General features: G+C 41.7%; 2 protein-coding genes across 7 annotated transcripts in view; one reads left to right on the forward strand and one right to left on the reverse strand.

Annotated features, from left to right (window-relative positions):
* The window catches only part of STAG1 (STAG1 cohesin complex component), a 179,909-nt gene extending 176,601 nt beyond the window's left edge, over positions 1 to 3,308 (forward strand). For all 3 annotated transcript variants that reach the window (XM_057428966.1, XM_057428967.1, XM_057428968.1), the window contains 4 exons: positions 726 to 836; positions 1,043 to 1,157; positions 2,225 to 2,305; positions 2,401 to 3,308. In XM_057428966.1, coding sequence (XP_057284949.1) covers positions 726 to 836; positions 1,043 to 1,157; positions 2,225 to 2,305; positions 2,401 to 2,424 — 331 coding nt within the window. In that variant the 3' untranslated portion in view covers positions 2,425 to 3,308. The remainder of the gene's footprint in view (positions 1 to 725; positions 837 to 1,042; positions 1,158 to 2,224; positions 2,306 to 2,400) is intronic.
* Positions 3,309 to 7,215: 3,907 nt separating this feature from the next.
* Positions 7,216 to 23,434, reverse strand: part of PCCB (propionyl-CoA carboxylase subunit beta) — a 34,650-nt gene continuing 18,431 nt past the window's right edge. For all 4 annotated transcript variants that reach the window (XM_057428983.1, XM_057428985.1, XM_057428984.1 and 1 more), the window contains 11 exons: positions 22,986 to 23,099; positions 21,295 to 21,405; positions 20,870 to 20,978; positions 19,837 to 19,957; positions 16,420 to 16,501; positions 14,367 to 14,490; positions 13,563 to 13,670; positions 10,449 to 10,549; positions 8,738 to 8,836; positions 8,494 to 8,587; positions 7,216 to 7,488 (listed from right to left, as the gene is read on the reverse strand). In XM_057428983.1, the coding sequence (XP_057284966.1) occupies positions 7,367 to 7,488; positions 8,494 to 8,587; positions 8,738 to 8,836; positions 10,449 to 10,549; positions 13,563 to 13,670; positions 14,367 to 14,490; positions 16,420 to 16,501; positions 19,837 to 19,957; positions 20,870 to 20,978; positions 21,295 to 21,405; positions 22,986 to 23,099 (1,185 nt within the window). In that variant the 3' untranslated portion in view covers positions 7,216 to 7,366. The remainder of the gene's footprint in view (positions 7,489 to 8,493; positions 8,588 to 8,737; positions 8,837 to 10,448; positions 10,550 to 13,562; positions 13,671 to 14,366; positions 14,491 to 16,419; positions 16,502 to 19,836; positions 19,958 to 20,869; positions 20,979 to 21,294; positions 21,406 to 22,985; positions 23,100 to 23,434) is intronic.

A 23,434-nucleotide genomic window follows, 5' to 3' on the forward strand; every position in this document is an offset into this window, starting at 1 on the left:
ATAAAAATCTGTTAAATTTAACAAAATTTAACAAAATCATCTAACAAAAATATAACAAAAACCAAAATTTAACAAAATTGTTTAACAGAATCCAACAAAACTATCTAACAATTTAAAAATAAAAATAATTAACAATAAAATAGTAAAATAATAAAAACTGGTGTTGCCCATCAAGAGCTACCCTTAGCTTACTACTGTTTCTTTGTGCTGCAGTATACAAATCATATCAAATCTGTTGCTGTATACTACTGGATTTAGATGGTACAGCATTTAAAGTATTTACATGTGGGCTAAGTTAGTGGACGCTAATCAGTGTATATATTTAAAAGCAATTTGGTTTTTGTGTCATGTGACATTTTTGTTTTAAAATGTGTGTCAGTTGCTAATTTGGATCAATTCTTGCTGATATTTTGCCTGATCTGTGACAGTGAAGTAGGATTTAGTAATGCTCCCACTTCAGGTGTCACACTAATGAAAGAGTGATGTTGCCATTTTATGTAGCTGTTTTTATTATAACAATTAATGGAATTTTTTTGTTTGTGCACACATTCAGTAAGAGGGAACAAGTTTTGGAAGGGAATCCTGAAGACATGTACAATGATGGGATGTGATTTAAATACCTTAATCTGAAGCATGGCCAAACACAATACTTAAGTAGATATTGTCTAAAAAAGCCAACTCAAAATTGTTTGTGTTTGCACTCGTAACACTGCTTTGATTGTTAGTCCCCAGATGCAGATATCTTGGTTGGGCCAACAGAAGCTAGAAGATTTAAATCGAAAGGACAGGACAGCCATGAACTACATGAAAGGGAGAACTGGTGTAAGGCATGCAGTGTAAGTGTTCAGAGCATTCTCATCTCTAGCCCAGAACCATTTAAATGACAGTGCCTCAATTTAAATGTCACCTTCTTCTGGTTTGCTGCCATCAGCTTCTGTGACATTTGACCTCTTGTTAATGAAGGCATTCTTTGTAATGATGAAAATCATGGGTGAAGTTGAAATGCCTGGAAATGACTTTTTCTTTCTCATTATATAATCAGACGAGGTCTAATGGAAGATGATGCTGAGCCCATCTTTGAAGATGTAATGATGTCCTCACGAGGTCAGCTAGAGGATATGAATGAAGAATTTGAGGACACGATGGTCATTGATCTGGTCAGTAAATCTTATTAACAACAAGTTTGCAATGGATGAGAGGTAATTTAAAAGGAATTTTAGAAGTGCAAACAAAAAAAAGTACAAAATTTTGAGCCACATTTCCTGTTGTCTGAGAGAGCAGAAATGATCCGAATGCTCCCTAGAACTTACAGCTGCAGATTCAGGAAGGTGAGCTGCTCATCACCCAACACTCCCAAATCATTCTCAGGGCTGCTCTCCATACAGCCTATATTTTTGCTTCAGACTGCCCCAATCCCTGTGCAGGACCTTGTACTTGACCTTCTTGAAATCCGTGAGATTTGCATTGGCCCATTCTCTCCAGGGCCCTCTGGATGGCCTTTTCCATGTAAAATAGGAAAAAAAAAAGCCATTTGCATTATACACTTCACCATTTTTGTGCTTTCCTGTTTCTCCTTTTATATCCAAACAGTAAGGCAGGGGTTACTTGAGGACTGGGCTATAATGTCTTGGAAAGAAAATTTAGGCAGTAATTCAGTTGCTGCTGCTGAATACCAAGGTTATTGCTAGCATCAAGTAAGTAAAATCTCTCTTATCCTAGTAACCCAGGCAAGGAAGTGAAGGAATTTGATCAAGATAGTGAATATCAGATTTACTCTTATGTTCCTAGGGAAAGACAGCATAAAAGATTTAATTCTCAGAAATGCTATGAAATCTTTAAATACCTTTTTTTGTTCTAAACCCATTTTTCTGTCGAGGTCAGAGCTGAAACTTCACCATAAACTTAAAAGCATAAAGAGAGTTAAAGGACAGATTTTATGCAGTGTGGCCTACAGTCCTAAAACAAGAACATCCTTAGATCAGCAACAGCCTCAGGCCTGTCCTTAGCTGCGAGCACAGACTTAAAATCACTTGAGCTTTCACCCCAGTCCTTAAATAGTAAGTGTGAACATAAGCAGCACTTCCCTAAGCCAGAGCCTATCTTTGTATCAGACCTTCTAGGAAAGCCCAAAGCCAGATGCACCCACTGGCTGCAGAGCCACGTGAATCCTTTGTACCCGAGCGGTTGCTGCTATGTTCTAAACCTGCTACCTCCTCTTTTTTAGCCACCTTCAAGGAATCGGCGAGAACGGGCTGAACTGAGGCCAGACTTCTTTGACTCCGCAGCTATCATTGAGGACGATTCAGTAAGGCTTTACTAGTATCATTTCCTGTTTATCTGCGGTGCTTTCTGATGATTGTTACACCTCATTGATTACTGTCTTTTACATCATTTTTCTAGGGATTTGGAATGCCTATGTTCTGAAGTCTGGTGAAGACATTTTACAAATTTGGAACTCTATTGTTTAGAGCTAGAGGCCTATATACTGTGATAGCTTGTATGAAAACCACATTTTTGATGTGATACAGTTTGATTTTTAACCAAATGATTGAGGTCAATCCCTTTTTGTAGTGACAGAAAGAAGAGGAACTTCTTAATGACAGAAAGGAATGTTGGCCAATCCAGTCACCTCAGAAGGGCTGACCTGAAAAATCATTTGTATCCCTGTTCTTGACTGTCCTAATACAGATATTTTTTTTTCTGGATGAGGAGGAAGTTTTAAATTGTTAAGACAGCTGTCGAAATAAACACTGTTCTAAGTATGTTTTCTGAAAACAACATTGAGTGAAAACAGAACTTTTTAACTTTATTTTTCTGCTGTACAATTTAAAACAGTTTTAACATTTGCCTTTTTATGTTTTAAGAGCTAGCCATTTTTATTAAACCTATGCCTATCAGCCATTGACTAGCGATGATGCTATAAGCAGGTCATTCTGGCTACAGAAAAGTGTTTTTGAACACACTGGATTTGATTAACATTATGGTACGCTTATATCCTCTCATAGGCATTGAGAAGAACACTCTTGTAGAAGAGGTTAGAATTCTAATGACGTGCATCTCTGCCAAAAAAATTCAGATTCTGATATGATAAACCCAGATTTTATACTCTTGAGAAGATTTATTTTTATTTATAATGGGACAGAAAGTAAGAGATGTCCGTGAAGCCACTTTTCCAACAGACGCTGTGTAACATTCATTTTATATAGCACACGGGGACACAAAAACAGTAAATTTTCTATTGGTACTTGCTCTGTGCATTTTTAGCAACTTATACCAGCAAATAAAGTATTCTCAGTAAAACACACAAATGGTTCTCAAGTAATCACTTTGCTGTTTTTACTACCTACTTCAAGCCCTTGCCAACCCAAGGTACATAAACAGCAACTTTCCTAGTCAAAAAAATAAAAAAGAGAAGTCAAGGGTGGGGGAAAGGAATCATTTTAGCATAACTAAAAGCAATTTTAACTGTACCATAAAAGAAGAGAATGTCTACTTTCCATGCCATAAATACCCTTTTCTGCTATTTTTGTAAATTAATTTTGCCAGTTAGAAGTACTGTATGTGCTGCATAGAAATTTGTGCTTAGATGGTGAAGTTCTTAAGCTTACAATGGAATACAGCTACATTTTCAGTGTTAACTGTGCATATTAAGAATAATTCTTTGGGGGAATGAAATAAGATTTTTCAGAAAAGCTAAAAACATCAAAAAAAAAAACCCAAAACATTCTCAACCTAAGTCATTGTAATAAGAGATTTTTCAATGTCTTCAATAATTTGGAATTCCATTATGACTCTGCCTAGGAGCTGCTACACAGGCCCAATACCAGAGGTGCTGCCCATCCACGACTTGCACTGACTCTAGGATCTCAAAGAATCAGCCCCAAAATGTTAATCTTCCTTTCTGCATTCTAACATTAACATTTGAGACACGAAGCAGATTGACCCACTTGGAGCACAGCAGGTTTAGAGGTGCTTTTTCTGTGTTTTTAGCAACTGCAAAATAATCATGGAGTTTTTTTTCTGTTACGAGCTTGTTGAAAAACAAACCAACACATCAGTGCCCAGTGCTTACTTGCTGGGAAAGAAAAGATCTTAAAAACAAACCTGCCTTTCACTCATCTGAGGTTTGTTTATTACAACATGTGCAGTTCTCAGACATGGTTGCCAAAAATGTTTGACTAGGTAATTCAGCCATTCCTCAGATGGTGGTTGGGTAATGTATAAAACCTGAGACGTAGCTGGAACCTTACAAAATCACGTTACCTCCCTTCTTATTCTGCCCACCCCAAAAGTAATAGGGTGGGCAGGAATGGCTGCATTAAATTGTCATCACAGTAACCCTGTGAGCATAGTAGCATAACAAATGCTGCCTGGTTTCAGTCGTAGTCTCAGACGAACCTTGTGCTTCACAGTCCTCTGTGTGGAAAACTGATTCCTAATTTAACATTGTAGAATACTGTATAACAAACATTTATTATCACGGTACCTGCAATGGGTTTCCAGTTCAGTTTGCAGTCAATAGGTTTTTGTATTATGAGTGTCTCCTTGATTGGTTTTGCTAGTAATTCTGTAAATTGTACATTTACAATATGAGGTTTTTTTTTCCTTTTGTACAATTTAAAACTGATGCTTCACCTTTCATTTAATAAACTATTCAAAATCATGAGTATGATGAGCACCCTCTTCACTATAACTTTCTTTTAAAAGCTCGTTTGGACCATCACATCTTACCATCCCATTTCTTAGTAGCCAAAGGAAATACTGAAAGGTAGCTCTTGCAGTCCAGGCTTCACCCCCAGATTCCATAAGCAACCTCACCCACTCAGCTGCAGCGCAAAGGAAAACCCTGCCTGCTCTTTCTTCTTTCTACTGTGGTGGATTTTTGGATTTTGGTTGATCTGGGAGGGGTTTATTGTGAAATTGCTGCAAATCTGGCAAGTCCTCACCCAAGTTGGGAGAGTTGTATTGTTAAAACTTAACACTGTCTGAACTGTCACAAATTCTAACGAAAATCTCACCTTCCTGCCATGTATGCCTGAAGTGAACTGGACAATGTACTAAAGGCTTGGAAGGTCCAACAACCAGCTGGGCTAAATGGAGTTTCACAGATCCCTGCAATGAATGTGCTCCTTATTCCCATGCCTGAGAGAGAAAGGTGCTATGATTGTCCAACCTGTGAATGATTTCATCTCTGTAGCATTAAAGAAAAACTGACTTGACTTCTCGCCTGGCCCACTTCCTAAAGGAAAATCATCTTGAGTCAGAGAAAGTAACAAGATGCCACAGGTGAGGAACAGGGATAGGATTCAAGGCCTGACTACTCCTGAAACACAGCCCAAATGCTACGTCTCAAACTGCTTGTAAGTGATGCTCAACTCCTGATGCGCTGTGCAACACAGTAAGTAACCTTTCACGCTTCTAAGTTCAGGGGCTGCTCTCTGTTGAAAGGATTTTATTTCTGTTGTTTCTGCAGGTGACTGAAATTCAAGAGAAACTCAAGGCATGTGGCCAGAGCAGCTTCCCAGTGGGCTTCCAAAGCATTGTGCTGCTAGAGCAACTGACTGCTTGGGAATCGAGGGGATATAAAAGGCAAGTTCTTGTCCTGGCAAGGAACAGAAGACAGGATGAAGTCTACAGAACTAATGAGGTTAGGAAACAAGAAAGGTTTTATTTTACTGTTTGTGACTATGACAACTGGGTTTCTCATTTAGCATCTCCTCCTGACACTGGGCAGGCTGAGGAAACTGCGTGCATATTGCTTCATTTAAAACAGCTTTTGCCTCTAAACCTGAGATAGCCACCAGCAACTCTCAGCTACTAATTACCTCCAAAAAATCCTCTTGCTCCTTCCAGACTCTGACTATAGCTTCTCAGTTACCTAAGAACTCACTTCATGGCAGCGACCCTCAATATAGCAATATTTCAGTTTACCTTACCTTGTTGCAGCCAGCTCTGTTCTGTGGGCAGCAGGTACACACATCTGCTCCAAGTGCATGTTTCTGCTGCAGTACCACCAGGTACATTCCTATAGGTAGCTTCAGTGTGTCCGCAGCCAGGATGGACAGTACACCTGTAACAGGATTTAACAATGTCTAGTAAACAAGACATTGCTTCTGGCTAGTACAAAGAACAGTGGAGCTGGGACTCGTACTTGAAGCACTCCTTCTGTACTGTGTTTTCAGATGATTTTTAGTTGTTGCCCTTCTCCACCAGGTACAGGCTCCACGCTCCATGGCTGTACTCACTCGGGCATCAGCTGCACCTACCTGGGAAGAGATGCTACCTGCCAAGTTGCCATCTTGTCTTTCTTCCACTTCAGGCACGTGCCTGGGGGAGTCAAGAGCAGCAGCAGCGTGCAGGTAGGGTAGTTCTCTGTCTTCTAATACAGTGCCGTAAGTTACTGAGGTTACTTTTAACAAACAGATCATTACAGAAGTTGGCAGCTGTTTGCAGTAGTGCTAAACACGCTGACAGCTGTTACTCACTACCCTTCTGGGGATGTAGTTGAAGCACTACCTCTAATGAGCAGAGTGAGCACAGGGCACAGGGCTGATCATCTGTAGTAACACTACTGGAGCAGTTCCTTGCAAGTCTGGCAAACAATCATAGAAAAAAATAAGGCTGCAAGGGGCCCCTGGAGGTGTCTGTTCCAATCCTGTGCTGAGGGAGAAAGGCCCCCCACACCCACGGAGGAAGACTCTAGTGTCCCACCAGAACTGCCTTTTTTCCAATGTGGATGCACTGTCTCTTGTCCTTTGAGAGGAGACTGGCCCCACAACTCTTAACTACCTGTGTCACAGCCTGGAGATCACCGATACCAACCAAGACCCAGCCAATGTGTAAAAGCTGCGAGTCAGACAGTCTAGCTGAGGAACAGAACAGGTTAGTCTGAGATGGGCAGGGCCTGGATTCCAGTGCACTGAAATCCAAGCTCAGGATTTTTCTCTCCAAGTCTGTGGTGAGGGAAGTGGAGTCAGACTCCAGAGGTGGACCCAAGGCTAGACGTGAACTCCCCAGGGTCTGACTCTGAGCAGTGAGAGGTTGCTGCAGCTCTGCCTGCCCAAGCCACCTCCAAGGGCCTACAGGATGGAGCAGCCCATGGAGCATCTGACCTTGTGCAATTTGTAACTACTCACCTGCAGCAAGCATAGCAGGTTATGTGGATTATTAATCCACAAAAATGGGTTTGTAGAGATGACGTGGTAAGACCCCAAATTAAATGAGATATGTAGTATGATTTAATGGTATTAACAAAATCAAAATGAAAACATTGTTTCCATTGCAAGGTAGACCTGCACTTAAACAGGGAGTATCTGCATTCAGAATACTGCTGTGTCTTCCAGCATGGCCAAGCCCCTTCTCATGCTCACAGTGGGATATTAGCATGTTTCTTCCAGGGACTGGACTGTGTTTTACTAGCCAGCACATCTAGGTCATGGCAGATGCGCATGCGAGTGGTTGAAGGTTGGATGATATCATCAACAAACCCTGTAAAGAAAAGAAAACAAAACCTGACCAACCATGAAGTGTTTGCTTGCTTCTCAGCCTGCTGTAGGGAGGCTGCAATGTCAATCAGCTAAATCAAAACAGTGCTTGGAATAAACAGTTCACAAGTTACAAATTAACTTAAGATAATTTAAACAGCCTGAAAAGGAAATATTCCTGTGTCAGCAGTTTTTAAATTAGAAACATTTGGGGGTTTAATTTTTGTAAAAGTTAGCAAGCCATAAAATGTTAAGGAGGGGCTTTACTCACTGAGTGCGGTACCTGTCACTGCAAAGTTTAGTCATACCATCTCCTTCCATGTACTACCATTAGTCTGACTTATTTACAGGTATTGACTAGAAGAGACATCCCTTGACTTCACACATGCAGGAAGCTGGTTTTTTTTCTGGCTCTAACAGCAGTAGTAGTCTACTGCAAAACCAGAGGGAGGGATATACTGTGCACAGTGATTATGGTGGAAAACAGCTTGGCTAAGTCTTCCCAGCTCTGTGGCACTATTACTGGGATTTAAATGAAGTACAAACCCTATCAACAGAGTAAGCCAGCACAACTGGAAATGGAGAGCGCCAGCTCCAGAGCCTGCAGAACTGCCTTCCACAGCACAGTTAAGCCAGAAGGAAATACAGTGGGAGGATTTACTCCAGAGAGTCCCGGGTCACATCACTAAACTGAACCAGACTCTGACCTTTTCTTAAGGCCACCGTCAAAACAGACTGTCAAAGCATCTGTGCCTTTAAGTGGAAGGCTGCGTTTTGAGATGCTTTCCAGTGTCTATGAAACTGAAAATCTGCTTTTCAGTGCAATCCCCACATCTTACCAGTCTCTCTCCATTTGAGTATGTTCTGTGTTTTTCCACAAGCTGTGGTCAAGCATCACCTTTCTGACTCGGATGCAAATATCACTAGCAGAAAGGAACTCAACAGCTACAAATTTACTACATGCAATGGGAAACTCAAACAGGGGACACAAAGTGTGAGAAAACCATACCTCTCATGGCAGCAGGAAAGGGATTTGCAAACTTATCCACGTATTCTGCCTCTGCAGCTGCCTCTTTTCCTCTGAAAATGATCTGGACAGCACCCTAAGAAGATAAAGTCTACATGTCAGTGACAGTAATTGGGGCTGTACAGAAGATATTTGTGTGTTCCACCAGCCCCTTCCCCCTGCCACACTGTACAGATGTGCATTCTGGTCAGCTGCTTCAGAGTGTAAGGAGTCACCCTGGATTTACCTTTGCACCCATCACTGCCACCTCTGCAGTAGGCCAGGCATAATTTGCATCTCCTCTTAAATGCTTTGAGCTCATTACATCATAGGCACCCCCATAGGCCTGGAACAAAAAAAAGGGATTAGAATCATAGAATCGTTAGGGCTGGAAAGGACCTTAAGATCATCAAGTTCCAACCCCCTGCCATGGGCAGGGACACCTCACATTAAGCCATCTCACCCAAGGTCTCATCCAACCTGGTGTTGAACACTGCCAGGGATCGAGCATTCACAACCTCCCTGGACAACCTATTCCAGTGCCTCACCACCCTCACAATAAAGAACTTCCTCCTCATATGCAATCTAAACTTCTCCTGTTTAAGTTTGAACCCATTACCCCTTGTCCTATCACTACAGTCCCTAATGAAGAGTCCCTCCCCAGCATCCCTATAGGCCCCCTTCAGATACTGGAAGGCTGCTATGAGGTCTCCACGCAGCCTTCTCTTCTCCAGGCTGAACAGCCCCAACTTTCTCAGCCTGTCTTCATAGGGGAGGTGCTCCAGTCCCCTGATCATCCTCATGGCCCTAATTAATTAATTAGTGTGAAGTTGCTCACAGCAATAGCCTACATTCCTCTTGCAGTTTTTACTAGTTTGAAGACAAGCAAGTGGGGCTAAATTTTACCTGAAAGAGACCATGAGCATCTGTCTCCCTTTTGCTCTGCTCTCCTAAGACAGATATCTCTTCAGCTAGAACCCCGAAGAGCAAGGAAGGCAGTTGCTGGTAACCCACTACTCTTCTTGATGGCAGGTAGGGAGGAATCACCATATATCTTGAACAGCAGGCCTCAAGCCACACCGTGCACATGCACACAAACAAATGACATGCTTCTGGAATTTCCTGGCCAGGGAATGCAGCACTCAGGCTCTGCAGTGCTCCACTTTGGTACTGGAAGCGCTCCAGACAGCAATGATGAACAGATACTGCAGAACTGCAGAGCAGACTGCAGTACAGTCTGTTGCAAGGCATTACTGAAAGCTACAGCAAGGCTGCAAACTTGGGAAGTAAAGGATGGCAATATTGACAAGAATCAGAGAAAGAAAAAAGGGACAGCAAGAAGGAAAGCAAACCTATCAGAAAACAAAGCAGGAGGGGCAGACCAGCAAGGAAAAAGCTAAGCCTTTTAGGACCTAGAAAATCGTGGAGCTTATGGCAGCATGGTATCAGGTACCTTGCAGAAAAAGAGAGAGGAGAAAAAAATAAATAGACTATAGCAGCAGTAAATGGAAGAAGAGAAACCATGTGAGCATGAAACCTGCAGGCACAACGTATAAAGATACAGTCAGCACCGGTTTTGGAAAAGGAGACTGAAGTGGCAAGAACGCAGAAAGATGATTTGCTCTGTGCAAACAGATGGCATGTCCTCAGTGACACAAGCTGAGTGACAAAGGACAAATACTTGACTGAAGGCATTCCAGGGAGAAAGCAAAGAGCAAAAACGTGTGATTTTAGAGGAGTGCAGAGGTACAAGGAATGAAGGAGCTGAGGTAACAGTCTGAGAATAGAAGAAATGGCCTCTTGTAACTGGACATAAAGAGGTGTTACCAGATGGGACAAATGGAGATGTGACAACAGAAAGCACAAGTGGGACAGATGGGCAGAGCTTTGCATAGCTAAAATTGCTACTAGTGAAAACAAGAACTCCAGCAGAGCACCATGGAATCATGCCAGCTTACCTTTCTGGTGATGATGGTGATTTTAGGCACAGTTGCCTCTGCAAAGGCGAAGAGTAGCTTCGCACCATGACGTATGATTCCACCATACTCCTGAGCTGTACCTATAAATGACAAGAAACTTTTTTTACTCCAGGGAATTCACAAAACCCCCTATGCAGTTTGGCATCATCATCCGTTACTGGCAGCAAACCTGACAACAACCAGAGACGTGTTAATATCCAGGAGAAGGCAATACCAGGCAATGGTCTCAATCAGATACTGAGCAACACTACAGTAAGACTCGCACCAAAAGCGGCATATATTATTTGCGGATGAGGTCACAGAACCAGCACACTCACCAGATGGTATGTTCTTAGGAACAAAATACAGTTACATCATTTTCAGGACTTCGACTGTGACTACCAGCTGAAAACACAACTGAGATTCACTTCTCTAGAAACCCACTCTTCCACATCCCCTTTTTTCTAGGCCATACTGAAAGGCAGTTTGGCTATCAGAGACCTATCCTAGTTGTCCTTCAAGCAAGGCCAAGATGATGGACCTTAAACAATGGAGCATGAATTCCTCTGTAAAGATTCTCACAGCAGGCGCTGCTGGAGAATGATCATATGCAGCAAACATGAATACAAGTCATTTGTTTCACAGGAGGTTAAACACAGGCCTCATTGGTGTGACTCGGAAACAGCAATCCCATACACCTTATTTGTAGGATTTCTGAATTTCAGACCACCAGATGTAACTCTACAATTATTTTCTAGCAGTTTATCCACCTCCTGACTTTTGCTTTCAGCACCTGAGAAAACTTCTTAGAGTACTTTGGGATTTTTTTAATTTATATCTTTTTTAAAATGTAAGATTTTAAAGAAAAACTCTTTAGTGAGCTGTAGTAACTCTCTGGGTGGCCTGACTTTAGTGCTTCCCTCAGTGTCATTTGAGTGTCTAATCACATACAAATTATTACACTTAGAAATGTCTCTTCTCAGCTACAACTTCACTTTTGGTTGTTGTTTCCCTCCAGCCTGTGGGACTTGTAAAGCCTGCAGAACCTTCCCCGCAGCACCAACCGGAACCAGCACAACAACAGTCTGAGCACAGCTGGGATGTTCAGCAGAGACCTGGATGCTGCAGAGCTCTTGCAGACCCTGTGATCTACCCCTGGTCTCAGTTTCTAATTCACACATTGAGCAGCATAGCCAATCACTTAAAATACTTCAAGTGTAAGACCATTCAGTTATTATTTGAACTATTGACACTGTCACCCATGGCCAAGTAACAAACTCTTCTGATCATAGATTCAATCCCAGACTTGTTCTAAATACATGTTTTGATCCAGCTACTGGTTATGAATGTCTTAAATGTCATCTCTGTGCACACCTATTAAAGTATTTGGATCACTAACATTCATTCGTCTTCTGTACTGCATAGAGGGATGAGTTGACCGCCACCTTCAGAATTTGTTACGTAACCTGAAATTTCTGATGCTATTGTACTGATCTTGTCACGCTCCTAAAAATACATCAGTTTAGGATCAGTGCCAAGCCTCAGGTCTCCTCTTTTTAGCTTTCTCTACTTTTGTTTATCTTCTATTTACATACTTTCAAACCCGCGTTCTATTGTGCAATACACTAAGTTAACTACTTTTAATTAGCTGTATGGAAATAGCTTTGGTCTTGGACTCTGAGCAACTGTCCAAATCTAGATTCCTGCAGTAGCCCTCAAGTGAACTAAGCTGCTGCTTGGTCCACCTCAGAGAAGGAGGGGATGTCCACAGCAGGAGAAAAAGGACAGAGGCCAGGAGGGAAGAAGGTGTTCTGTTAACACCTTCTGTACTGCCTCTTTGTAAAAACATGTATCAAAGCAAGAACTGGAATGTTGACTCGTGACATTTTGATGCTTTGATTGCTGTAGAGGCCTTGAGGCAAACCTTGGTTTATCCAACAGTATTAACCTTATATATTGAGTGGTATGAAAGATGTAGCATGTTTATTTGGATAGCATTCATCATCCTCTCGTAACCTGTTTTCCAAAAGGTCATTTTAACATTAACTGCTCATGAAGCCTATGCTGGAAAAAGTCTAATCTCAGACCTTTCCTTACTGATTCACCTAAAGCTTCTCAACCATGAGCATTCTTTTATCTGAAAAATGCCTTGAAGCATGAAAAAAACAATACAGAGATGGGGGGTTGTGTATAACTGAATCAACAGCAACCAAGGATGTAGTATTTTCTTCCCCTCTATAGCTTCAGCCTTTTACACATTTGGGCATTAAGTACAGCAGATGAAGCTGGTAGGTGAGGTAGTTTCTCTTCCTGCAGCAAAGCTTGGAGAGCAACAGAGGCCTGTACTAGCTCAGTAACACAGCTGCTTTGACCAGTGGCCTCCCTGCCCACAGGAGAATCAGCAGTGCTGTGCTCCCATGTAACCCTAACCAGAGGGCTCAGAAACCATGTGTGGGACTGCTTTCCACTGCTTCTTGGGCAGCCACAGTCTCTGCGGGGCCTTCTGCTACCACACTATCCAGGTTACAGGCTTATAAATAAAACAGCATCTAAATAAAACATCTGAGCATTTAAAGGGACAGGGAGTCTCCTTATAATAAAGGAAACAGTGCGAGTTCCACACCATTTATGACAAGGACAACATCTCTAGGAAATGCAGATTTTTTTTTTCCTGGACAGGCCATAGTCACAGCTGTGACGTTGTGCTGGAATTCCAAACAGCAGGACAGAGCTTTCCATGGAATGACATACCCATGGTCACCTCTGGCCAACTGGTCATTCCAGCATCTCTATCAGACTGCTAAACATTCTGCATTGACTTATTGCATGAACTGTCCCTCTTCTCCAGTAAGTCCTAAAAAGCTTTGTAACCTCAGAACACACTTAGTGGCATGGTACAGGCGCTTCTTTTGTTTTCCTGCAATCTCTTGTGTATTTCAATCTCCTTATTATGGCTACTGTACTCAGAATAGAGTTTCTGTCCCCAGAAGTAGGATTTTAAAGCCTGGTTTATTTAAGTCTATTACTGTAAAGGTCTTCTCACAGAGCTTTTGAAATGAGTTTTTAACACCAACCCCACCCTGCAATGAGGTAAGATATAAAGGCAAGGTTTACCTGGCAAAAATCCAGGAACATCCACAAAAGTAATCAGTGGTATGTTGAAAGCATCACAGAAACGAACAAAGCGGGCTCCTTTCACAGAAGAATTTATATCTAAGCACCCTAAAGTTAAGAAAACAGGATAAGGTGTTAACAATTCCAGTGATAAGCTAATGGCAGTAATTCAAGACAACTCAGAATCACACTATTGCAGCTCTACTGTCTTCATAAAACAGAACAAAAGCTTATCTGTAGACAATATGGAGATAATCTGCCATGAAGTTTGCCTGGTTTAGAACTAAGGTTAAGAGTACAGACTATATTCAAGAGGAACTAATTTCCGAACACTCTGCATAAAGACTTTCTATCCCCCAAAGCAGCAATCTAAATTCAGTATATTCTTGCAATTTTAAATATTTTTCTGTCATTTTCTCTTCATTGATATTTTTCAGATCAATCATGTTGAAGGGCTGCAGAGCTCTCCACTAAAACAAAAAATCAGTTTAGTCCACTAATATTGTGGGGTTGGTAAACACGCTGCAAAGTTTCTGTTCCGTTTCAGTGGATTTAGAATTTATTATGCGCTATAATATTAAACACATTTTGCATAAGCCACCTATGTGAAACATTAAAAGCCAAATGAAAATTAATATTAAAACCTGCTGTCTAGTATCTTGTCAACATTACAAAAGAATAACACATCACACTGGGTCATCTGATCTTCCCAAACAAAAAGGCACAAAAATTAAAAACAAGGAGCAAACCAGAAAGTCATGATTGGTGGCAGTTTCAGACCGGACTTGTACAGCTAGCTCTAACCTGATGCTACTTTGGGTTGGTTGCCCACTATCCCAACAGTTCGTCCATTCATCCTGGCAAAGCCAACAACAATGTTCCTGGCATAGGACGGCATGATTTCGAAGAATTCCCTTTCATCGACAACCTGCAAGGGTGAGAGTTAGGCAGAGCCCTCATGAGGACTGACTTACATATATATGCATATTTCTTTACAGAGGCAAACACAAAATCAGTTACGTCAGTACTGCAACTTTTAAAACATATCAGAATTCACAGAATTAAAGAGGAGGAGGAAGAAAGACACCTTTTAGTCCCCTTTTCAGCCTTCCTTCCAGGAATTAACTAGCGCTGCACTCATCAAAACCGCCACTTCGGCATTCCATCAGAGAACATCTGTCTGACACTTCCTCCGTAGACAGCCTTTTTCCTAGCTTACAAGAAACAGGCATTTCAAATCAGATGTTAAGAACTGCCTTCTCACAGCTTAGTAACTGGCAGACTACACCTGCAAAGAACAAGTCCCAATGATACAAAGCAAATAGTACTTCACGGATCTCAGGAATGCTCCAGGACGTGTTTAATACATACTCTACTTCCTTGCACGTTTGGAGCACTGATCTAACAGAGGCCAATACAAAATTGCTGTGTTCAAAAGAGAACATAATTACATATGGAACAGTAGCGACACCTATACATGCCTACCTAGTGTTTTCAACTCTATTTCCTTGTTTTCAACCGTTTATGACAACTTTGCCAATACAGACTGCAGTTTGTCAGTCATTTCTGAGCCTAAGCCAAATGAAAAGTAGTGGAAAAAATTTAAGCATTATTGAAGTAGTGTTATTTCTTTCCTTAATAGTTCTCAAAGACCATGGGAGGGCTTTGGCTTGGTTCCCTAATTCTAAAAAGGGTTTTTTTTTAGATGCCACCTTTTACCTTGGAGGTAGTACTGAAACTCAGAATGGAAAAATCCAGAGATTAAAGACATCCTGAGCTTACTTTCTACACTGAGATAAACCTGAATGGAGCAAGTGCAAACTGAAATGTGATGGCTGAGTGAGTCTGTGGAGAGAGAGTTCAATAAAACAGCAAAAGGGAGAAATATGTAAAGGTCCTACAAACACAGCTGACACCCCACCCCTGTTTGTGTATCCTGCCTTGAAATGGATTCGGTCCTAGGTTCAGCATCCACCTCAGAACCCTGGAACTCTGGGGTGGGCATCCACCATTCAACAGCTGAGTGGCAAAAGCAGCAGCTAGCAATTTCAGTACTCAAAATCTGGACTCGGGGGTTACATTATAAGGGGATGTAACACTGTCATGTGATAAAACTTATTTTACAACCATGTTCTCTGCCCGAGCATTTAGACTGCATTAAGTTCTTATAACTGGAAAAGTGAAGTACTCAAAGTTAGGCAAGAGAATTACCAGCACTGCCTGTGCTACTTCAACTATTCACACACTGCAGTACTGGCTTTCAGGCGGTATTAAAAAAAGAGTCAGATGTTCCCTTGCACGCCAGCTTCCCAGGAGCTCTGCTTCACAGGATGAACATTAACATCAGAGATTCCAAGCTTCTGAGGGCTTGACTTCTAATTAAAAAAAAGCATTCCTGTACTGCCTATGTGTGTAACTAACTGTTGGACTAAAAGAGAAGGGTAAGAACTCTGAGCGCACTCTATGCAGTTTATCACCTTTTATAAGAGAGAATTCAAGACAGTAATAACAAAGTATGGGAGGGGGCAAGTGACAGAACTCAGGACAGGTGGGGAGGGGATTTCAGCCCCAGAGAGAAAACTGAATTACAGCATCTCTCATCTGTATAGTTACATATGCAGTATAAAAAGATGGATCCTGAATCAAGGTTTAGGATTCCTTTCATCTGCTAAAGTGTTTTTTTCTGTGGTTTTTGTTGTCCCTTCATTCATGGCTACTGCCCAGGTCAAACAGTAACCTGGGAAGAGTAAAAATAAAAATCTCTTCAGTGTCATTCTATGGATATCTTTCAATTACTCACATACAGAATATAATTTATCCATATTCATCTCACCAGTGCTCACAGTAGCAGACTTACAGAGTGTATGATATCCAGCATATCATAGGCTTTAGTAGATTCAATTGGTACAATCGTGTCCAGCTCAGGAGCCAAACGGTCACTGCAGAAGACAGAGTGTGAGCAACAGTATTTACACGTCAGATGAACACCAAGACCAAAAACTCGGGTAAAGAATTCCACCTCTGAAGAGACTTCATGGGAACTGCTGCTCTGATATAGGGAAAAGAAAAAAGTGCTTTTGGCCTCAGGCAGTTGTGCCTCAGTCCCCTGAGCTCTCACACACTGGGAGAAGAAAAGTATGAGCTATCCCTTCCTGATGGAGACATCTCTTCCACAGATGCTTCTGTTCCTGAACCACCTTCTGGAAACACATTGCTCCTCTTTGACTAGAAGAGCCTCATGTTATGTGTGGGGAACATCTGCAGGGGACACTGGAGGAAGGTATGAGGAATACTGCGGTGGGGCACAATTCAGCCATGGGGAAAAGGATGTAGAGCAAGTGCCAAGCTGCCAAAGCAGAAGAGCCTGCTTAGCCAGCAGCTCCAGTCCTCACAGCTTGACAGGCACAAGGGTTTCTCCCAGTGGCAGAGCAAAGCCTCCTGCCATCTACCCTCATCTACTGTGTGCACACAATTCAGGAGCTGCACATTTATAGCTCAGATCCTTTCCCTGACCGCACTGTGCACCCGTGATGTTGAAAACAAGCAGAGCTTCCTGGGTGGGGAAAACGCATCCACTCTCAGCTTCTGCAGTTCAGTGTCTGCGTTTAAAGCATCTTGACTGTTACCCTGCTTAACAGGGACTCACTTCATGGGGGGCTTTATATGTAACAAAAGTGCTGCCTCCCTGCTGGCAGCTGACACTATCAGTTACCTCACCTCCATCTCTGATCATACTGGCTTCACTAAGAACCTGCAAATGTTAGGAAAAACTGGGTCTCTAGATTCATTCAGTCCCAAGGGAGGGCAGGCAGAGGATGGTGTTAATTTTTATGAGTCATCACTAAGAAGGCTTCAGGGATTATTCTATTTGTGCTATTCCATAAAAATACTGATCTACAGTTGTTATAAATGGTGTTTCTGTGGAGTTCCTATTTTAACAATCCTGTGATTTAGTGTATTTGAAACAAGACAACACAAGGCTCTAGACACTCAATTTAAAACCAAAGCGATCTGCAGTTTGTCAAAATCAGATGGAAAACACTAGTGCAAGCCGCACCGCTGGCTCTGTGCTCCCTCACATACACAGGACTAGAGAGGCACAATTGCTTGCCGAGACACTGCAATGCATCTATTAATAGATTAAAACTGAGAGCAACACTTCAGGTATTTTTTTCCACATGATTAAAGAGTATTGCATGCAAATACTTCCATAAAATTATATCATGAAACCTTAATCTGATAAAAGCAACCAGTTTTAACATATCAAACCTCGAGCCACAAAAGATTCTAAAACTTCTTGTCCATAAGGTAGGTATGAATGTGCTCTTAGTTCTGTGTTACCAGTGGTCCCCCAAAGGATAAGGAAAGTGGAAAAATGAAATTACTCTTCCCATAAATTCACAGTGCTGTACAGTACTGAGGGAAACTGTAATGACATTAAAGTAAATACCCACATTCACAATGAAGACATTACCCAGGATACCACAAGCTTGACAGTCTCCTTCCAATCATCACAGATAAAGGACAGCTGGTGCTTGCTAGTGGAGTCACAAGACTCCAGAGGTTGAGAACTGTGTTTCTTACAGATCCCAGTGAGCAGGAAGGAACTGCTGCTCATCATCAGAGCAGTCATCTGAAGCCTGCGACAGCTTGAGTTACCCTCACCCACAGCAACAGTGGTTTTCACTCGGTACAAAAGTGAAACAGTTACCAAGAACTGATAATAACCTCCTCCAGAAATCTGTGTGCATACTTCAGGCCTTAGAGGAAATGGAATTTGCTTATAGTCAAAGACACACAAAGGTAAAAATCACACTGTACAATATACCAAATGCAATGAACCATACACCCTTCAAAGGCAGGGCATTCACCATTAGACAATTTGGTACTGTAAGGAACCCTCTAACTCTTTAGAGCCCAAGCCACTGACACCCGAAATTCCAGCTGACAGAAGTTTCAGCAACCAAGACTGGCATTTTTCAGCACCACAAAGAACCTACTTACCTACAAAATTACATTTAATTTGCATCATTTATGCCCATTTTCTCTGGTGTAAAAATGATGCAACAAGAAAGAAATTACTCTAGAGTAATGGGCTTTGACTGGAGCAATGTAAGGATCAAACACATCGATTCAAAGCTGAAGGACTATTAAGATGTCAGTATGTCCAGATGAAATAATACCAATGCAAACATTAAGAGTACAATGGGATAAATATTGGAGATGTTGCTACAAAAATAAGCAAATTTAACAGACAGATCCATCTTCACATGTAGAGAGGCTAGTAAATTCAAGTTCTTAGTACAAATTGCATTTATTATATTGTGATCCTCTAACAGTGTATCTGGTGCCTAAGAGTGAACAATGTGCTTCAGGTACCAGAGCAGTGATTTGTAAAACTGATCCAAAACCACCTCCTCAAACTATTTGTTTCAAAGACACTGCAAAGAACAGTGAAGCATGTAAAGAAGATAACCTTCCTGTCTCACATGGGAACATCTTCAGGCAAGTAAGAACCACGAGACATACATCACACACAGCTATAGAGCTGAAAGGACCAAAGTCAGGCACAGCTCCCATAGAAGAGAGAGTGACGGCCTCTTACGGATTCCCTACTGAAAGGGCTGAGCTGGGTGTGAAACAATCTCAGGTCAAAATTGTTTTACTTCCTTGACATTCTCTGTTGTTAGCACTACTAAGCAAGGCTGGCTACTCACAGCCCCGTGCTGCCCCTCAAACTCTTGGGAAAATTCTCTGATGAAAGTCCAGACAGTCACTGGTTTTCTCCTCTTGAAATGACTCGAGTCCTTCCTTTTTTATGTTGCCAAGTACACAAGGAGGCTGAGAGACAAGTACCTAACACAACTTTCTGCCTCTTGCTTCCTTGTCGCTTTCCCACCTGAAACCTTAACAAGCAGATCTTGCCTAACAGACACATAACTTAGAAAGCAGGGAAAGTTCTCCCACTTCAGTTCACTATGCTGTTTTCTGCCTTGCTCACTTGTTTCGAAGGACTGTGACAGCCCATCTGTACAGACATAACTTTTCCCCAATTCTGTACATCAGCCTGCGTAACGCTGCTTTCAAACACGAAACGTAACAGTGAGCATGTACGTATGTACACATACATGATGAAACACATCTCATGTTCACACACCACAAGGCAGAATTATCAGCCAAGATCCCAGGCTGATGTTCACCTCTGTACACTACTTGAACCAGAGAAGCCATGAAATTCAGTGGTCAGGGACCACAGATCTGAGTCTCCACTTACCTGGGGTCATGACATTCACAGACGGGTGCTGGATCACGGTTGCTAAGAGGTAAATAATTAAAGAACTCTCGGAGATTAAGTAGAGCATCTATATCATTCTCAAAGGCTCTGTGTGCAACTCCTGGAAAGAAACATTATTAAGCAGTTAGTGGAATTATTTTGCAAGGTTTCCTTTTCAAGTATGTACAAAGAAAGACACAAAGAAGTAAGAATTTTTAAACCTGAGGTATTAACAATCAGGAGTTTTAAGCCACCAAATTTGACCAGTTAAAAATATCTAGAAAATGTGTGGCTCTCTCAGACTTCCTCCTTAACAGGTCTGGATTGTTGATCTCGTACTTAAAATAATTTAAACTGGCTTATCAGCTATCACAGACCTAGCTGGATTCCAGCCTTCTGGAATTCAGTCCAGGTACCTTGCTGCACTCAAGCTTTGGACTACAAGATCTTTTCTAAAGGCTGGATCTGAACAGCGTATCTGTATTTGGTACTGTTCATCATCAGCTCAGTTCACACAGGATTTGAGATCCCACAGTCATTTTGAGCATCAAGAAGATCCATGAGTTACCAAGTTTCCCCAGATAGGAGGGGGAAAAAACCTTTATCTCACATTGCCACTCAGTTCATAGTTCAGAAGTTCAAGCGCATTAGTAAGCAAACAAAGGACTGTTAAGAATCTTTCAACCCATGCAAATTTCTGGACAACAAACAACAAAACTCCACACCACACCAAGCCTGCATTGATAAGCCCTGCCTCCAACAGTCTTTCCTCTTCTAGAATCTTTTGTGGATTTGCTACTTTCTCTTCCAAATTCCTAAACTCTCCCATGCTCCCTTGCTTTTCCTACTCTGTTTTTCATTATTAAAAAGGACTGCCACAAGAGATCCCTATGCAGAGTAAGATCCTGTGCTTAAGGCTTTATCACTTAGACTCAAGTGACACTCAGGAGTACAATCAGCTGTTTAGCTAGAACAAGTATGTCATTTACTTTAAGGAACAATTAGTGTGTTAAGTAAACTACCCAGCTCTCACCAGACACAGCAGTGTGTGTCTTCGCACCCCCAAGCTGCTCTTGGGTGACATCTTCATTGGTAACAGACTTAACAACATCCGGGCCAGTGATGAAGAGATAGGATGTATCCTGGGGGAAGGGAAAAAAGCAAACACACGGTAAATGCTAGACCCAAGCTGCAAAAGCACCTGAGGAAAAGCCACAGCCTCTAGAGACTTGCCCCAAAAAAAGAAAACAGTAGAACACCGGGAAAAAAAAAAGTCTTTAAAATCCTTAATGCATTATATTAAAAATGCAATTAGCCACAAGTTATTTGGGAAAGTTTTTCTTGACTTTTCATTAAGAATAAACTTAATCCAAAGAGATGACTTCAAAAACCTCTACCTGTGGAGTTAGTGTCTGATCAATGTTACCAGCCGCAGGGGAGGATGCACTCCACGCTTACCTTTACCATGAATGTGAAGTCAGTTAAAGCAGGTGAATACACAGCTCCACCAGCACAAGGACCCATAATGAGGGAGATCTGTGGAACTACCCCAGAACACAGAACATTCCTCTGCAACAGAGAAAAAAAAGACATCTAGTTTTAGCAAAAAAAAAAGGGAAGTCTCTCTTTAAGCCTGTGCACAGGTTCTGTAAGAACACACAGTCACACACAGGGGAGGCCAGCTTGCTTCAGTTAGCGGGAGACAAACATCTAGAGAAAACACCTTGATGCAAATATAACCAAAATAATGTTGTTGCTTTTGTTTTGCTTCCTTCTGTTCCCATACATTTGATTTCATATACCATACAATGACTGCAAAGGAAGTCACGGTATGTGCAAATACTGCACTGAGCCTGGACTGGCGAGATGTGTACATATCTCAAATGTGAACACACTGGTACACTACCCCTCAGAGGTAGAAGTAAGCTTTACTAACCAACTTTGGCAGAGATTCTTTTAAAATCAAGATTCCTGCACTGGCTCAAGTTTGACACAATGGTGAATTAACTGCTGTCCACCAACAGGGATGGATGTTGTCCAGAAACTGTTTACACTGCTCATTGATCAACTGGATTACAACTGACTTCTGTAACTGCTCAGCTACATCATCCCAGATTGCACTAATCCATAAGAGTGCAAGCAGCTGACTAACTTGTCATCCCACCTGCTCACATTCCTACTGAAAGCACAATCATGTTTACGTGCTTTGTATCCAAAGCAATGTGTTTTGGTAGGCATATAAAATAACGCCATTCTAGCAAAAAAAAAAAATTATCAGTTGCATTTCTAGAGGAACAATTCTTGCATTAGCCACAGAAATACTGTACAAAAAGAAAACTTTCACCAGTCCAGTCAGTACTGGAAATGCCCAAATGGTGAGGTTAACACTGTACGGCATGCTGTTAGAACAGAAACCTCTGACTTGCGTATTTTTTTTCCTTTCCAAAAGTCCCCCCCCCCCATACGCTACCACCTTGACAGAACAGGCACTTGGTCCTTCTGCTCAGGGTTTCTCAAGTTTTCTTCAAGCGCATAGTATTTGATTTACTTTAAGTCCCTCTTTCTGCAGTGGAAATACTCTACCTTTTATCAGCCCTACTAAAAACAAATCTGCTATGTGAAATTCTTACCATGTCTGTATTTCAGAGGAGACACAGAGACAGCTGGTGGTGGATCACAACCATCACTCACCTAACAAACCACTCTCTGAACTACAGCGTGTCCACCTGTCTCAAATGGATAAACACTTGAGAGAAATTACATCCCAACATAAGCAACCCATACTTTAGCGTAAATCAGAAAGCTAAACAGTTAGAGATTTCTTTCAATTAAATATATTGCCCATTCTTCCATCCTTATGGCATAGCTCCATATATAGTGCAGCTCCTACAAGGCTTTTCATTGGATCACAGCATTTTACAAGGCTCAGCATTACCCTTCACAAATGGGTAAATGTAACTAAGCAATACTATTTGTCCAAAGCCAAGAAGAGAACCAAGAGGACAGTCCATGTCTCACAAGCCCTTGTATATGCTGTTTTATTCACCAGGTAACAGTGGCTGAAATAGGATGATGACAACCTAAAAGCTTGCTTACTTTGGCCATCTTTGTGGATGTGAAGCTTCCTGGTCAATCACCAGTCTACTTACCAAAAATATGTCTGCATAGCCTGCCAAGGACTCCACTCCTTCCTGGATACGGGCTCCTCCAGAGTCATTCAGCCCAATCACAGGTGCTCCAACCATAGCAGCTTGATCCATGACCTAGTATGAATACAAACTCCTCATTACTGACCTAGATAAGCTAAAACCACAAAATGAAAATCCCCTGAAAAAAAAAAAATAAAGAAAAATTCCTATGTGCCAGAATCTGAATTGCCTACATAGCACTCGGCTTCTCTGTATTAACTATCACAGTCACCAACTGCTTACTGAGGTATCGCATTTTGACTCACTCAGACTGGAGGCTAAAAGATACACATATAATCTTTCCCAAGACCTTTCATATTTATCTGCCTTACCAGTCGTGCATCTCCATACTCACTGTATTACCCAAACCCTGTGCCAAGTGACATGATCACAGGAGTCTGGACCAGAGA

This window comes from Pezoporus wallicus, unplaced genomic scaffold, assembly GCF_028554395.1.
Source record: "Pezoporus wallicus isolate ANWC-B61680 ecotype Strahan unplaced genomic scaffold, APGP_CSIRO_Pwel_v1 contig_593, whole genome shotgun sequence".
Classification (NCBI taxonomy): domain Eukaryota; kingdom Metazoa; phylum Chordata; class Aves; order Psittaciformes; family Psittacidae; genus Pezoporus; species Pezoporus wallicus.